General features: G+C 33.1%; 1 protein-coding gene across 1 annotated transcript; it reads left to right on the forward strand.

The window, feature by feature from the left end:
- The first annotated feature begins 12,301 nt into the window (after window positions 1-12,301).
- LOC123528166 (uncharacterized) lies at window positions 12,302-18,551 on the forward strand. Its single transcript, XM_045307905.2, has 3 exons — window positions 12,302-12,723; window positions 16,343-16,568; window positions 17,096-18,551. Exons 1-3 carry the CDS (start codon window positions 12,548-12,550, stop codon window positions 17,270-17,272), a joined length of 579 nt encoding a protein of 192 aa, XP_045163840.2. The 5' UTR covers window positions 12,302-12,547; the 3' UTR covers window positions 17,273-18,551.
- The last annotated feature ends 658 nt before the right edge of the window (window positions 18,552-19,209 follow it).

The raw sequence follows: 19,209 nt of genomic DNA on the forward strand, positions 1-19,209 counted from the left end.
TCGAAAAGTTAATTAAGCAAACAAAAAAACAACAATACAAATACACAAAGAAACGGTTCTTATCCGGCCCGGCACGTAATTTCCCAGCCTTTAAAGCTTTAACCCCTCTAAAAACTGTGCGCATTGAAATGGCCTGAGGTCCATATATACCACACAATTCAACAAATATCTGCCTTGAATCTATATGAAGCCAAATGCGGCATTTAATATAGCTACGAAGTTCAGTCTTTTCGCCCATTTCACAATGTGACAAGTAAATTGGTCAGTGTATATGACTGCATGTATTTCAATTTGAAATAACTCGGCTATTTGAAAAGCAATTTGTACGAAATAAACGGATATAGTTAGCTATTGGACACACCATTCAAGTGCAATAAAGCGTTTTAGAAATATCTTGGATAAAACTATGGAAGCCCATTAGTGACACAACTTTTTGTAGGACTCTCGTATACGGTTTTAATAAATATAGAGATTAATAATAGAGAAATATAAAGGGGGGGGGGGGGTCCCAGTTAGGTGTCTGCGCAAAATGTTTTTTGATTTTCTTTATATTTTATGACAATATACCTACATGTATTAAGTTTCATTCACAAGTGTTACTGTTATCAGTTTTGACTAACTTTTATAGAAATTCACATTTAAAGTGGGTGGGGTAATTTGATAACCAGCCAGAAACACAATCTCCGCCGCTTTTTTAAAAATGGTTCAAACTTTTTACCTGGAACATTCGTGATAAAAAACTATGCAATGGACATCTACACAACATGTTGCGTTTTAAATTGTCTTGAATACTTTTGTCAACACAGAGCCACGAAGTGGCCTAATCAAATTTACTGATTTTCAATGGACGAAATTCACCAAAAATCTAAAACATTTTTTATTAGTTGAGATATTTAGGTGTTATTTTTAGCAAATATTGTAAGCTAAATAAACAGTAAAATGACAATATATCAGTACACTCTGATTAATATTGGAAGAGTGGTATACTCTCAAACTAGGGAAAAGTGGGTGGGGTAAATAAACATTCGAAGCTAAACATTCGAAGCAACACAACTATAGGAATAATAATTTTGCAGTTCAAGAAATGGCCTCAGATTATCTACTACTATATTAATTATGCCCCTATGAGTGGTAGGGACATATAGATATGGTCTTGTTCGTGCATCTGAGCGTCCGTCCGTCGCACGAAGTTCTTGACGCACCTAGCTCAAAAAGTATTTGATATAAATTGATGAAAAATTGCATGAGTCTTTATCGTGATATGTACTTGCGTACCTTCTATTTTTTTCTATTTACCCCCCCCCCCCCCCCCCCCCCTTTTGGGATTGCAGCCTATCTGAGCACATACAGTTAAATTATTGTTCGTTTATAATGTACATTTTTGCACTTGTGCATTGGAACCTTCCATTTACTTTTGTGTTGTGAGCTGAAATAATTATAGATAACTTTCCTTTCAATTAATGTTCTACCGTAAGAATGAAAACATGTTGCCCGTCGTATAGTGCAAGAAATTTGTGAAATAATTGTGCACTTCAAGTGAAAAGTACGAAACTTGGCATAATTGTAAATGGATGTATTGTCCTTCATTTTTGACTGAGAAGCTGGTTGTTGCTATTCAAAATGGCCACCAAACATCAAAATGGCCGCCATAGTTAACATTTTTGTAAAACAATGCTCTAGCATTGTATACATTGCGGGGAAAAAAATGTAGCAGAAAATAATAGCTACAGATAAGCTTTATATGCAAACAAAAGAGGTCCTAATCCAAGAAGGCCGCCATAAGATAAATTTCCATGAAAGTCGCTCTTCAAATGGACGAATTGTGCGAAAATTAAGAAACTTTGCATGGTACTGTAGAATACATATTTGTGAAGTACACTCCTCAAACAATTTTACACTAACAGTGGATAAACAAATTCAATATGACCAACAAAATTCAAGACGGCTGCCACAAAATACTTTTTCCTTGAAAAGTGTGCGTCATTTGGTCAAACTGTGTGAAAAGTTTGAAACGTTGCATTGGTAGGACATAGATTTGTAAAATATATCATAAAACATTAAACACTTATACTGGGTAAATAAATCCATGAATCCATAAATCCACTAATGAAATCCAAGATGGCCACAAATCAAATAGAAGAAATGGATTTTCTTCGGAATCTCATATATCTACAGCAGGACATAGTAATTGCCATTGGATTAATAATCCATATACAGCCCTGGTTGCTTATGCTCGTATATTTGTTGTTCTTCTGTAATTGACTGACCCTAGATTGAACATGCCTTTTTAGATTAAACGTGTTTCATTCATTCCAGCAATTAATGAAACATTTACGGACAAATAACAATGCTTAGTACCCCTCTCTTGGTATGTCGCAGTAAGGCTGCCAATGTAGACAAATCTGCTGTCCATTATGTATTAACAGGTCATTTATGGCAGTATTGACACAATAATTCTGTTGCACATGTTCTGTCATACGGAAGTACAACAAACCTTTAAACTACTCGTATAACGGCAATATTACATTGCCCTTAGAAATCGCAGATGCAACACTATAAGCCCCGGTGTTGCTTTCAAGGGAAGCGCTGGCTTCTTCCATTTTTCACAACAGAAGAATGGGGTCTTATGGAAATTAGCTTTGAGAATATCCTACAAGCAGATTTCCCATACGATGTCACATCTGTTGAAAATCTTTAGAAGAACCTTTACATGTACATGATGTATGGTTCAATGTATTTATGGTGAATACTCAATGAACGCTTTAGTGGGACCCGTTTTTAAGTCTGTTCAAAATTGCAGCCCCATCCGATATCACTGCAATAAAACTGCATTAATTATGGATGCTTCAGTTAATGTGACACTCGTAGACAGATTCTCAAGAGTTGACAGTTGTTGTAGAATTGTTTCTGACCGCAAATTACCCAACGTGGAGAGAACCGGAAATGAATTTTTATTTCTCAGTTAACTTAAATGTAGAAAATTTACAACACATATCCGGATTCTTTTCTGAAAGGATGACAGCGTCTCATATGTCAACGGGAACCTTCTTTAACAGTTGGGTGAGATCAAATATGAAAAAAACATGGTGTCTACTGATTCAGAGTCCGAACGTGAAGTGTGCAGTCCATCTACTATTGCCTAGCAGGTCACAAATAGACTTCCGTCTTTATATACAATCCACTCAATGTGATCAAAACCTTATTCTCACTATATGTCATTGGCCTATTCCGCTTTATCCGTTTGGCGATTGCATACAGAGGCTGTTCGTATGCCGTAACTGGAATCTAGTGGAGAAAGTGGCGGTGGGCAGTACCCTTGATAGTGTACATTGAGTGGTACAACTCCTCTCTAAAGTCTGCATTACTGTGAATCAGGTTTGCAGGGTATTGCAGTTTATGTTTGGCAGTTTCTGGGCATATAAGACAAAGCCTTATTTTAATACCTTACTTATCTGGTGAGCTTTCATCTGACATGCCTATTCATTAGTAGAAGCCAAACATTATACAGATGTTAATTTTTCCTATTGTAAATATCATATTGCAAGACTATATGCCGTAGTTATAAATATATAAAACCTTTTGGATGTTTAGAATACAACCATGCAAAATAATAGCAGACTCAGTCAAACTGAGTCTGTTCATGAGAGGTAATGGATAGTGCAACTCCCCTCACGCCACCTAGCATTGGCTTTAGCGGAATTCTATAGATATTGATCCTAAATATTAACCATAAAATATAACAACACTGAATTCACGACCAAAAACTAGCCATATTATTTTATTGTTTTATGTTGAAAGAAAATGTAAACAGTTCTAGGCTATTGTATAGTAATTTCTGTAGTAAAACAATACATAGGAGCAGGTGGGTAAGTTGTTTACAAATTAATGGGTATGTAAGTAGCACAAATTAAGGATTGCTTATTCACAGAACAATAAACTGAAAATAGCACACATCCAGTACTTAATAGTTCTTTCAAATTCATACATTTACAAACTGTATTTTATTGTGCAAATTAACTGATTTTGATATCAAATTGTGTAGTTCACAACTTTATTATACCTTTTATACACATCTGGATTAGAAATTGCATTGTTAGTAAATTATTTCACTATACATCTGTGTCTATGTTGCAATTTGAAGTTCTTTTTTACTTTTCGTCTGAGATTTGAAAATAAACTAATATCAATATAAAAAATGTTTTCCCTTTTACTTTATGCACTGTGCACTAACATATGGATTATTGACCTTACAAGTACCTGCTATATACCTATCTGAGCCAATTGTTCCACAATTCTTTGTATTCACAAACATTTACTCATATTGACAAAACATTTATTAAATGAACAAAACTTTCACATAAAATAATAAGTTGGTTAAATAATATTATGCTACTTTGAATGGTTTTGAAATCAAATTCTGAGGTTTTTCCTTTGACATTTTAGGTACTGTTTTAATTTATGGCTGCATTTAAACAAGGGGGCAAGCGGGGGTTGGGGACAACTTTCATTCTTAATTGTTGAATGTAAACAAAGATGTCAGCTTTTATGCATAACTGTTTAGTATCAATGATTACAAGTAAGCTAGGATAAGATAATGTGTATTTTCAGTCCCGACAATATAATAACATGGCTTGTATACTTTAGAAAAGATAATCAAGTGTCAGTAGCGAATCTGTAAATAGATTCATAGTGCTGGCCATCTTGGAATATAACGACCATAATTGTCTCAATATGATTGTCTTGATTATAATAGGGTCTATATTTTATATATGACTGTTCCAAGTAACATCCTTTTACATGATGTAATCAATTATTTCGTCATTTATAAATAAAAGATGATTTTATGCGGCCATCTTGGATTTTGGCGGCCATATTGATTTTTCAATATAAAATGCAAACCTATTCGAAGCGTTATATATATTCCGCTATTACCCCCAAAGCTTTTTTTAAAGAATTCACACACTTGTTTTGCCATTTTCTTAGTAAACTGAATTGTGGCAGCCATCTTGGATTTTGGCGGTCATTTTGGATTTCCAGTCTTTTATGTAGCGTATAATATTTATGAACCAACGTGCCAAGTTTCATGCTTTTCACAGATTCGCCCCTTTTTTGCACGGATTTCTTGCACCAGTATGGCGATGTTGCGAAAATGAACAAATAATCGTGGAAACATATTTTTAAAAAAAATGACTTTTTACGACGACCTTACTCCTTTTTAAACAATATCAAACTCTAGCAGACATCCATTTGCTTCTTTAATGATAATATCTAATTTGAAAGCATTCATGAATATGACGTATGCTGTTTTGTTTAATGAACTTTATACAATTGACGTGTATTACAAATTTCGCTTACGCTGTGCTCTTGTACAGACTCAACTGGAGTGCTTGGTTGTGTTCGATGCTTTCAATGTACTAAATACGTAGATTTATTTGCGGTCGTTTAATTTTGGCTATATAGGCGGTCAACAACGAATGCGTCACAATATCGTCAAATATATGCACCGCTTTTTAATAACATCCGCTGATAATTCAATGTAAGGGAAATAACTACTGCGGGTTTAACTAGCAATGACTACTCTGTTGGCGAATACTACGAAGCGGTTGTCATCGATCCCCTTTATTGGGACTTGCTTTGCCCTAGTGTAACAGCCAGCAGAATGGAGATTGTCATTTTATCACACATCTTCATCATGGGGAGCTTCTTGACACGAGTATTATTTTGAAATTGTCAAGTATTAGGTCGATATCTCAAATGCGACAGGTGTAAAAACGTATAAAATACGTTAACAAACATATGATAAAAGATGTACAAGTAGTTAATGAGTTTATTCTAATAGGTGATAAAAACTGTGTAATATGAGATATTAGAACTATCAATAGTGCCGTTTGTTCAATAAGAAACATGTACGGTATTGATATAATATAACATATTATTATTCAACTTTACAATATTACACACTGTATTAGACCAATTGTGAACATCATGTAAAACAGACAGAGCTAATACAAAACATAACTGAGCCAATATGAGAAAAGCAGGGCCAATACGAGAAAACAGGGCCAATATGGAATTCAAGCATTTTGATTGGTTCAAAAGAGAGGGTCAATACGGAGAAGTCACTTCAGTTAGATTTTTAAAAGACGCCATTTTGTTTTAAATCAGAGTTCTAGATTACATTTTTTTTTCACAAAAAGGTAATCTGTAATAACCAAGTATGACTGAGCGGACGTACGCTTTATAGATTACAACGATACTTTCGCTTATTCGGTATTGCGTACAAACAAGTGTTTCCTGTCAGAAATTCTGACAATTTTCGTGAAAAAAATGAGGAAATATGCGAAACTCAGATTAATTAAAAGGATGAGACATATCTTTAACAGACATTTTGATAATGTGGACTATTTGTGCTACGGTAAATAGCGATTCACATGCTGGAAAGTGGATGAATAAATTGGCGAACAGTTTTTATCACACTTCATATGGTAAGATACTCACTAAGGAAAATAAATAGGAATTCCAAAAAATGTTTAATTGAATTATATGTATAGACTACAATGCTCCGAGGGATTTAACGGATTTAAATCTCTACCAGTCGCAACTTGTCTTTCAGGAAATTATCTGTGTTTCATTTTTGACAGGTCATACCTATAACATGTATAAATGGTCATTATAATTATCGGAAAAAACTGTAGGTGGTTTAATTTGGCATTTTTTGACTGCGGTTTTTATTTTGGTGGTTGAGATTTATAGCGCCAAATCTTAACACCCTCAAATCAAAGCTGTCAATAAAACGCTAACATTTGTTACTACACAATGAAACAGACAGAGCGACCCTCAAAGCAGTCGTGGTGATACATTTTCCTTTAAATTTTATTAACAGCGGACTCAATTAATGCATGTTTTTAAAAACATCGTTTTTAATGCATTGTTAAAGACACCGTTGTTTTTCTTTCTCTCACAAGAACATTAGAGTATTATTAAATGATATATCGTATACTTCCAACCACTAGCTTCCGATACTTAATTTTAAGCACATGTTTATTTGACTTGTGATATTGACAAACAAATCAGCAATCATGACTATTGATGACAATTTGCTTAGCAGATTATCGATAATGTAGTCGAATTAATTTCTCTCTCTTTCTCTCCTCGTCCCGCTTTTGAGCATCGCATATGCTAGGAATTTGACTTGCATATACCTCCTTCATGAGGACAAAGTGTCAAGCTTCAAGATAAATTTATGGCATAAGATAGTGTAAGGGCAAATACGTTTTCATGCTTCTGTAATGTATTGTACTGGATTTCAGTTGACTCAGCACCAATATAAACTATAATCATACATTTTGTCTACTCTCTCTCTCTCTCTCTGTCTCTCTTATAGAATACTGTATCCATTGAACGTTTTTCTGTCAATTTCAAAAAGCTAAATGAAAGCCTTAAGTTTACTTTATGGTTCCTATATTTTGTTTTTATGTTTTATATATTTAATTGCACTCCTCCTTATTCGAATATATTTAACTGTGACAAAATGTTCAAAATTTATTTATTTTTCAAAGAAAATACTTTTTAATTTAGGTATCAATACAAAATTAAGGCTGATTTTATTGATGTCAGCTTGAACTCTTAGTATTGTTTTTTGGGGGGAATTTTTCAAATTAAAATGTTGAAGCACTAAATGGAAGCAGAAAACCTCTTGAAACTAATATATATTACTCATCAAAGCTGAAAAAAACAGTTAGCGGTTTGAGAATAACGAGAAAAGGGCATAAAGTCGCAAATATCATCAGGAAGTATTAACTTTATTACGGCTACCATCGTAAAGCGTTTTTTAGTTTCATAATGGTTAATTTTTTGTTTGAATCACCATATACTTATGACAATTTTTTTCTGAATTTTATATAACACTTTTTTGAATAATTTTCCGATCAGTAGTTAAATCTTCCATCTGCCCCTTAATTTAAATGTTGTTTTTTCAATTTATGACTTCAGATATTAAGCAGACGTGTACTGAACTATAGACTGGGTATTAACACAAATAATGGACCGGTGATTTATATAAGGGGTCATATAATAAATTTTATAAATCTGTGATGTCATTGCTATAAAATATCCAACAGTTTTTAAGTATATTTTGACCATGCTGACTTATGGTGTCTATATCTTTGAAGTGCTGTGAAATTATTTGTTTCATGTCAGGCAATTAGGAAAGGAAAGTGAAGAATGTGCTATGGGCATATGACGTGTTGCAGATATATGTCAGGCAGCTGACTGATATATTGAAATCAAATTACTATTAGATTATTTTGTTATACCAAGAGTAATATCAAACTATCCTGACCAACATAATTATATTAATTTATATTGTATCCCAAAGAAAACAATACTGGCATCCAAGTTCTTCAATACTAGTATGATATATTATGGACTTGTATTATAATGATGTAAACATACTACGTAATAAACACTTAGATATTTTGGTATTTTAGAATTTTTAAATGCTACCGACTTGACTGATAGAAACAATATAACATGTTACTAAAACTACATATAATGAAATACCTTATGTCCGACATATTTTTCATGCGCAAATTACGCCTAACTAAAAATTGAACTGACAGCAGTATTAATGAATTGTAACTCCTCTCCAGCCGAGTTAGCCGCGTGCACTCTGAAAATCTCAGCTTAAGAACCAACTCTTACTTTTCAATCTACTACAGCTCTAATAAACAACCGTCTAAAATAAATATCTTGATCAAACAAACAAGGTCAATTACCATATGTACGCTCTTGTTAATACGTAAACAAGCTACAACATCCCATCCTACCACCGTGGATGACGCAAATTCATCGCTGAACTAAAACGAAAGATTTTCTGATTGTAAGTCAATACATAAAATGATAGTAGGTGTTTGTCTTTAATTGTTTGCAAATTGTAATGATGATTTGTGTGCAAGAGGCTCATGTAATTGGTACTTCCTGTAATTAGAGGGAGATATAATGTAAACTGAATGTATTTTTGTTTACTTATTAATAAAAGGATAAAATGAAAAACCAATCTTGACAATTGAAAGAAAATCTTGCTCTCGCTAACTCAAGCGTAATCCAAACAATTTGACGTACAAAGATCTATTTTGCTATTCCAACTGATGTAGTAAAATGTCAGTTATCTTCCGAAAAGTAAAATGGAAAGCTATTAACAAATGTATAATAAAGTATATCTACTTCGTGGTAAGAAATTCGTTTCGTTTGTCTTCAAAATTATATCAGTTTTGCTATCAAAACTAGTTTACCAAAATTAAAACAAATTTTTGAGCAAGAACTAGAGATATACCGCTAGTATTGTAGTGATTGTCTTACTACTTTGTAGGCATTACCATATTTTGGATTCGTTTTCTATATAAAATAATAGCTGCATGGCTTAATGTAGTGACTGGTTACAATATTTGTTTCAATTTATGCGTGACAAAGTAACATAGATTCATTTCAAATGAGTTGTGAAGTAAACTACAAGCTGTTATCAAAACTTCATTGTCGCAGACAGGCTTAGAGAAGGACAAAAGTACACAATGTATAACTAAACATTTCAATATCCTATAATCACGTGATAATATCATAGGAGTTATACGATAGATTTTGAATTTAAAAGATATGTCAATACATAGAGTGAAAGAAGATGTTAGTCTTTAATTGTACAAATTGACTTAGCTGAAGCTGTATGCGTAATAATCTCGTGTGTGTAGTCCTGATGGAAATTAGAAAGATGTAATCTCAAGTGATGTATTTATCTCAATATAAAATGCAAATCCAATCTTGACATTTGTAAGAGAAGCTTGATGTGGCAAAACCAAACAGAATCCAAACAACTGGACATACAAAGAGCAAAATAAAAAAAATGGTATTCCTCTAAAAAGTACAATGTAATGCTTTAACAAATATATAATGATTGGTATCCAAAATGATTTTTGTTGAAGTTACGGATAATATAACGGAATATTTGTTTTTTTATATATATTAACGATGAAACAACTGGTATTTTTTTCTCTTCCAAATATCAATTTATGGTATTTTCTATATAATTTTGCTAGATCTGCTATTTTAGCCAGTGTTGCTAATTGAACTAATATTACTATGATTTAAACAGAGTTTTAGCAAGAAGACCAGATATGCCACTAGATTAGTTATGATTTCCGTTCCCTTGCTATGCATTTAGACCTGTACATATTCATTATCTAAATCAACAAATAGCAAGATGACTTAAAATCGCGACTGGTTTAAACAATATTTTTCCAAACCATACAAACATTGATAATGTCACAGGTTTGATGAGTAAGCAATAAGATGCTGGCGTTTATCATGATAAGGACACGCATGTACACATATATTATAAAAAATTCTCATATCCTATTTAAATTTTCTACTTGATATACGGCAGAAGACGAATGCTTTACAATTCATTAACTATTGTACGAATAGAGAAGAAAGTAAATAAAATATTTACTATGTTATTAATTACAATATTTTGCAGGACCCTATGAAAACAGCCTGGTACACCCTATATTCTTAACATATAAGAATATAAGTGCATGTACAAAGTACGAAGGATAAGTACATTGTTATTATATGCAGTTGATTCAAATGATCAGAACGGAACAATTAAGATGACAAGTTTAGGACTTGTCAAATACAGGTGCTGCTTACAACACAGTCTAGGTACAAATTTACACTATGGTGGTATCGTAAAAATGTCTATTTCCTTCAAATATGTTGTTCAGTTTACCTGACTGCCAAAATGCCAAAACTTTTCAGAGAACTAAAAAGTTTATATTAAGGTAAATCAATTTGTCATTTTCATTTGTGTCTATACATTGGCGTATGTTAGTCGGGGAATTTAAATCATATTGAAGTGTACCGAGTACATCCGAATCGATCAGCAACGTATTTAATACCATTATAATACATATCACATTGAAGAAGAGGGCCATGATTGTCATATCTTTTACCCGAGTTTCAAAGCTGAAACTGGTATAAATAGCATAAATGGAAACAAGCCGCGCCTATTATCGGCTTGCCTTGTTTAAGAAGCTAGACTTGTAATAAGATATTTGCAAATTTGATCAAAATCCAAAATGACTAAGCTTCATGTAGATAAGGTATACATATGTCGTTTTACAAGGCCGCTTGTTGATCTGGCCTAGTGACATTGTTTTTTACCCAAAGAGACCCAGATTCCAAATTTACCTAGATTTGACAGTGGCATCCACTCTGAATATCAAAAATATATATTTGGTAGAACATTTGGCCGTTATTTAGTTGTATTCAATATATTGTGATATTAAAATGGCGTTTGATCTCATATTATAAAGTCTTTGCGAACTCTCTGAACATGCTTAATGTCGGGAAGAAAATATTCAAATCTGCAGTGTTGTTTTACTATTTAACATGTTTAACAGAGCGCGTTTAAATTTTCACCGGAGATGATTTATTACGAAGAAACAATGTGGTTTCATGTAGGTCAAGTAGAAAATATAGTCCCTAAAGTGTTATCATTGTTTTACTCTGATTTAACATAGTGACCAATTTCATAATCCGAGATAACCAAGTTCAAAATCGACTTAGATATCAAATAAGATAAAACGTTTCTTTCATGTAGATCCGACAAAATATATTCTCGCAGTTTTAAGGTCCACCATGGTTTCAGCATTTATGTTTGTTTACATTATTTAATACAAGCTTCATCAAATCAGCGGCGTTTTGCGATACATGTTCTCTAACGAATCAAACACTGTTGAGAAAGGCATGACCGTGCCTATTAAAATTTAATTTAATAAACCATCACTGATAATGTTCATTTTGTATCACATTTTTTCATTGTTACAAGTATTCATTTTGAACAGATTTCATGCCAAATCTGTGACCACGACATCTGTTGTCGAAAGGCGATAGATACAAAACAGTCAAATTACCTCATATGAGCACATAACGCAAGCTCTTCAATTTGTCGATGTGGAAAAAAAACCCGGAGAAACATGATCAGTTCAATAGCCGCAAAATAACTGTCAATATCGTTAATAAAAGTAATCATGGTTGAAGTTACTTCCTTCTTAGGCAAAAATGCGTCTTAAACACGCATTTTCTAAATCAATGTAATGTGTCTTTTTTCGCAGCATGCATTTGATATTGCTAAAGATGTGATTAAATACGATTTGTCACAAGAAGAATGAATGTTCCACGGAATCATTCATCGATCGTTTCCTTACGTAGAGTATTGTCTTGTTACGAGGGGATTGTAATTTACTAGCCTCACTTACGCTCAAGAGGTCTTAGAGAAATGTGAATACAAAAAGTGTAGTCATCTTGTTAAAAATTGCTGTGTAATGTATCAATTCAATAATTATGCAAACAATGTTGTTATTAGGAGGACTGTGCTTACTTGCAACTTCGGCAAGGATAATAGGATATGATATGTTTTCGAAATATTAATTAATTGTGTTCCAAATATACAAATACGTTCCGTTATAACAAAGTGCAAATATGAGGTAGAAGAATGGGATGTACTGTTGGTAAAGTTGAAAATATTAAGACGTCGATTAAAGCAGAAAGCAGAGCTGACCACATTGAAGTTATTCCACACCTAACTGATGATCAAAAAGTTGTTATACAGAACAACTGGCAGACTTTAAAATTGCACATTGCTAACATAGGAGTAATAACTTACACAAGGTTTGTATATATTATAATTAACCCTTCTTTTATGTAAGAGCTTTGGGACGGATCATATATCCATTTTAGAGAAATTGGCAGTTTGATTAGTTTTCTAAGTAAAAATACACGATATATATTTTTGGTATGGTCGATACATGACCCTAACAGTGAGCTGAGGATTTAAATAGCAATTTTCAGAATAAACAGTTTTTAACATGTCGTTATGTTTCAAATGGTGAATTTGCAATATTCTCAAGATCGAATTTCGTTTTCATGATTCCCAGTTTGCATACCGTAATTTTTCTTTCTGATTAAAATACGTGTTTCCATATAGAAATCAATTCAACAATCTGATTTAATCGTACGTTATCCAAATTATGGCGAAATGCGCCAGTTTGTAAAATGACCAGAATTTGGATAAACTAACTAAATTTGCATACATTTAAGGAGATCGATTCTGTTGTTGAATTAGAAAATCTACTTACAGTAACATAATTGCAGGATTTTGTAGGATTTCACCTCCGCGATCAGTGGCATAGCAACACTCGGTGCTGTTTTAGGAAATTGCAATGTTATATAAGTGCAGATAAATCTCAATTTCTTATTGACGCTGACACCGAGACAGAAAAATCTGTCTAATAAATATTTGAAATATATTGCTTTACAAATATACAGTTCATTCATTTAACTGTATTTGCGACAAGTTGGTCTCTGTCACTGTACATTTGATAACAACATATTTATTTTGTAAAGTTTTCTTTCTGCCCCCTCCACCACCCGCCCCTAATTATACTTTTAACATCCGGACTATTATTATGTACTTTTCAAATAGATCTACAAAGAGTTTTTTTGTTCCAAATGATAGAATGATTAAATTGTATTATAGAAAGCACAATTTTCTCGAGGAACCCTGAACTCCTATCCTTACCTGTACTTTCATTATTATGCCTTTCAACTTCAATTGCTCTGATTTGAAATAACTTACAATACACAATGCCGTCTCGTTGAATTTCGAATTTTCTCTAGGACAATTGTCTCGAAGGGAACCCTAAATTCTTACCTGAAAATGAATTCGGACTACAAGTGTTTAGTGTCAAGTTTTAAACTTGGGTAATTATCGTTTCAACAGTTGGGTTCTAAGTCGATTGTCGGGCCGCGAAGTGGTAAAGTTGGTTTTTTGGCACCATACTGTTTTTTTTCCACTTCACCTATGGTATAGTGTGGTTACCCCTATGAAACTAGCCTAATGTGTTAGGAACCAGTAAAAGGGTCTGTTTTATTATAACTGATGGGTGGGTCAAAAGTTGATATGCAAAATATATAGAGGCCCTTTAATTAACCAAATACGAGTATATATAGTTTTCTTCAGGTGCGCGCTATATAGCCGTTTATTTAAATTAATATGAACTTGAGAATAATGACTAGCTGCCAAAACATGGGTTAAAAGATTTGCAATTGTATTTGATAAATTCATAGTGGAAAAACATAAACGTTTTAGGAATATGGTTAAACGCGGCCCTTCTGTGATACATCACATATTTGTTACTTAATCATTTAAGTAGTTGAACGCTATTCTTTCTTACCTTTTTTTGATGCTTTTCATGTTGCTCTTACTATTGCAGAAGCATTGAATACGCTCGAACTTGCTTATATTGCTAGTTAAGTTTTCTTCTCTTACTATAGTCTGGTCTTATAACGTACCTTTTGTAACTATTTCGTATGTCAGAAATTCACCTTGTGGCAAATAATTTTATTCATGCATAATTAGCCGGTTGAAAAAACCCAGATGTGTTTTAACCATTGACAGTTTTAAGGCCGTGTCTTATTTTGTGCAATTATGTGTTTGTTTTGTTCTCATTGCTGCTGTGTTTTGCCTTGTTCATTTGTTTATTTATAAAAAGCAGTCATCTATTCATCAATACATACACTCCTATCGTACAGTTACCTGAATCAGTGGGGCACTAGAATCGGTGCATTTTGTTTAAGCATGCTCCTTGTTTGAACAGAGAGTCTTATGACATAAAAAGTTTTTGCATTTGTTGTGTAAACTTATTAACTACATCACAGCTGTCAAACTTAGCAAAAGGTGATTTTAAATCAAAAGTAATGATGATTTAAAATACCCATGTGTAACTTTTCATGAATTTCTTATTATTTTTTACCACTGTTACAAAATCTCCTCCACTTTCCACTCTTTTTATCCAATTGAAACAATGTTTTGTAGGATGTAGTTTCAATATCTACCGAAATTATAGATATATAGTAAAATAATATCCATTACACAGAATTAGCATACAGGGTTTTCCCAAAATTTCATCTTCTTAAATACTTTTGTTGTTAAAAGTACCGTTTTACCTCCATTTGTTTTACATGTGACTGTAAATAAATCTTGTTTTTCGGCCAGAAATGAAAAGATTGCAGTTAAATAGTTGCATCTCATTTGTATTCACTCAATTCGAAGAATGTTACTACAAAGGTTGTCACCATCATCTACCTCTTATACTGCTGCTTGCAAATGGCTGTTAGACTGCATAGTGGTTTTCACGGCCAGTGAAAAGGTTAACCTTTAAGTTACTTGTTACAAATATTACAAATACCAGTAAATATATTCATTTTAATGATAAAAAAGTATTGCTTTTATGATAACGTTAATGTTTTGGTCATACTTCTCCATTTTAATATCATTTAACAATATGGACTATGAGTACACCGATTCAGGTGACGGCATTTAGACATACTGCTTATATGGCTCTGATTTTAAATTGAAAGCTGATTTTAAATAACTTAGATCTCTTTAGGATGCATAAGTAAATAATGTATAGGAGATGAATCTTTATCCCCACCAATAATGGTAACTCCAGGCTATTAGAACCAGAAATTTGTCCGTGTGTTTAATCAGCTTTTCTCTCGTTTCTGATACTAATTTATTAACCTTAAGCCTGCGAAATGTCAACTGTAGACTGGTCCATCATTCATTCTGGGCAGTATCACTAAGTATTCAAAGGGACGTTCACTGAAAATTTATTGACTGAATAGTGAACAGTTCAGACCATGATCAGCCTACATGGACGTGCAGGTTGATCTTAGTTTGCACTGTTACAAAGACAGAATCACTTGCCGTCAGCAGTCTAAAGGTTAAATATTCTTTCCTGGTTTTAAACATGAAGTAGAAATTCAGTTTCGCTGTAGACTGAAACGTATTGCATATTATTATATGCCTACAAACTGTCTGAAATACAGCCTGTATCGCACAGAAAAAAAATCCTGTATACAACAATCATCGGATACGGAAAATGTTTTTGACGAGAATTCAGACTCATTTGTCTAATGTCAGGGTCTATTGTAACTGATGTAACGCTAGAAATAAATACATATGTGTATGAATATGTCATTAATGGGTAATTAAAGCAGTACCTTTGCCGATTAAGAAGCCGAATTTGCCATAAGTATATATCACACTAGTAGGCACAAGTGGGTATTTCATAGGATCCTGGCCTGACAAAATCCGTTCGAGCATAACACAACATTGCGTATCAAGGTAATGATAATAACTCAATTGATATCCCATTGACAATATTTAAAATAGTGAATAAGCACCCCAGTTAATCATAATTCAAGGAACATCTTTATTTTTCAGCATGTTTGAGAGTCAACCTCAGTTAATAGAGACATTTGGCAAATTTAAAGGAAAAAATATATCCGCATTGCGAGAATCCGGGTTGCTACAACAGCATGCCCTCAGGGTGATGGCAATTATAGATAAATGTATCACACGCCTCAACCAACCGTCGAACATGATGTACATCCTTCGAGAAGTGGGACATCTTCATAAGAAATACAAAGTTCAACCAGATGACATACAGGTAACGGTACTAACATGCCGCATTCTATGACTATATTCTTTAAGATTCAATTTATCTGTTAGAAGAAATCATGTCTTAGATATTCGTATTGTCCTACTCTTGCTGGGAAGTTGTCAGTCACTTGCAAATAACAGTGGGCATGTATTCACAAACAGAAGTCGAAAGTCAGTAATCTATTGACAAACGGCGTCAAAAGAATATCAAACATATAGAGCTGTTGACTGGAACTGTCCATCATTCAATAAGCTTCGTGTTGATTAAGCTTCATTGATTCAAAATTATTATTTAAACAAAATCTGGTTTAAAATCAGCGGTGTTAAAATGTGAGCAAGTAAGTTTCTTTTGCTTGTCATGTACGGAATACCTGTTATCGATCGATAGAATTACTGTAAAAACAACCATTTGATATCTTGACGTCAGACATATTGACCCATTCACTGAATTTTAAGGGTAAATGATTAACTTGTACAAATATGATTATGCTAATAAATGTTAAATATACATAACTATAACTGTATTATTTTCAGATAATATTACCACATTTTTTGAGTGCAATGAAACCGTACATTCAAGAAAATTGGTGCGAGGAATTGGAAGATGCATGGATAACGTTTCTATCTCTCATTTTCTATCATATGAGAGAGGGCATGCAACAAACTGATACTGTAACACAAACTGTAGAAACAAAAACTGTAGATACTTAGATAAAGATATTCGGATGGGGGTCTGCCTTAAAAAGAATATAGCAAACGAGTTAAAGTTAAAACCCTATTTGCTATTTGTTCTGAATCAGTATATAAATTGTTAAGTTTGCAACGTTTATAACCCTTCAAGTGATAATTGTATATGAACTTTCAGCCAAGAGATCGTCGTCGTTCTGAGACATCGAGCACGCGTATGACTTTATACGAAGTAAAATGCTGGAATACAACACCTATCCAGGAGATGTGCAAATTCGAAACAAATGTGACAGCAAGAGTTGTTTTTTAGTTTAATATTATTCTCTTTTCTTTGCTTTTTCTAACAGAATTAAGGAAATAAGCGGTACAAAAATGGTACCTTATTTATCGAGTTCTTACTAGCAATGGAAAGAAACTACTTATAGTGCTATATCTGAGAAATAGCGACGAATGTTAAACCCAGTCGTGATAATCGAAGATAGTTTAATGAAAAAGACGCAGTCTTTGTTTCTCAACAAATTGTTTGACCTCCTGGTGACCATTTGTCTCTAAAACTACATAGTATAACTAAACCGTCAAAGAAATCACTATCCTTTTAGGAGACAAAAACGACTTCTCACTAATTTGTCTGTATATTGATTGTGCTAAAACTGATTATGACAGATATATAATGGGCATCTTCCCTCACATTGGTAATTTGTGACAGTTACATAACGTAATATTTTTACCAAAAATTGTCTTCTTGCTGTCATAATTTATTTTGCTTATTCCGAAAAGCCGTTATCTTGCTATATTCAGTCATGAAAGATTTTGTTATTGAGTGAAACACAAATATAGTAACATGGTATGATAAATTGTTCACGGCGGTTGTTCTAATTACATTCATTAACAATCTTTCAATAACATTGCAGTTGAACTACCGGCTGGCATCATGTAGCACATAAAATGAATTTTCATCTCCCTACCAATTTAAATCAATTACAAACTAAAATCAATTTCAAAAAATTAATATAAAAAATGGTAGAAAATGTCTGGGTGAGAGAAAAAACGCGGCTTGGATGTTGTTTCTTTGTAACACTTTGATATTAAGATAACACTGTGTTAAAAAAAATCAAACTATGCCCTCCCATTAATTTACTAATTTTACTACTTAAGTCTATTGAAGCATAATCTAAAAATACACTAAAATGTCTAGAATTTACATTCTAGCGACAAACGAAAAACAAAAACGTCCTTGTCCTGTCCAATCAAAAATGATGGTGATATTTAAGACATAGTTTTACATTATATCATTTGTAATAAATAGCTGTTAAAATTATGCTTTCTTGTTGCTTTTTTCAGTGTAACGTAAGTTATATGAATGGCATATGTTTCAACTGCAGCTCTGAATCTCGCTAAAACTAGAGATTTAGTTTAATATAACCAATAAAGTAGAATTATATGCGGATAGAAAACGAAGTGGTTCCATTCAATTATGTTTTTCCACGACTGACTCATTCTAATAGGATACTATGTGGGTCACCAAGATGATATTTAATATGCATCAGTTTGGCCGCACGTAACTTTCTCAGCATTGCTAAATTAATCTAAAACATTCAGAAGTTAATGTTTTTGATCCCCGACATTGCTATTTGGAAACGCTTAAAAGCAGCTCTTTTTATCATGGCCTGCTCCAAATGATACTGCTGATGATAGTACTTTTATGAGGAAATCCTTTAGCGTAGAAGGCGTTTAACTATCGTATCCTGACGCATTTCTTAGAGGGAAAGTTGACAAGGAATGATCGATCCTTCACCGAGAGTTTTGCAATTACTATTTCTTAAGGGACGTAAGCTGTAGCTATGGTACAAGGAAGACAAAAAACAACAACAATTTTCGCTGTATACCTAGTTTTCCTTCCAGCTCATTACATCAACATCACAGTGTAGGTTTTGCTTGAGTATGATATTATAATTTCGCAT

The sequence above is a fragment of the Mercenaria mercenaria genome, chromosome 14 (genome assembly GCF_021730395.1).
Source record: "Mercenaria mercenaria strain notata chromosome 14, MADL_Memer_1, whole genome shotgun sequence".
NCBI lineage: Eukaryota > Metazoa > Mollusca > Bivalvia > Venerida > Veneridae > Mercenaria > Mercenaria mercenaria.

Coding starts and splice junctions, on each gene's coding strand:
- LOC123528166 (XM_045307905.2), top strand. CDS start 12,548: ATGGGATGTACTGTTGGTAAAGTTGAAAATATTAAGACGTCGATTAAA. Junction 12,724..16,342: donor GGAGTAATAACTTACACAAG/GTTTGTATATAT, acceptor TTTATTTTTCAG/CATGTTTGAGAGTCAACCTC. Junction 16,569..17,095: donor TTCAACCAGATGACATACAG/GTAACGGTACTA, acceptor TATTATTTTCAG/ATAATATTACCACATTTTTT.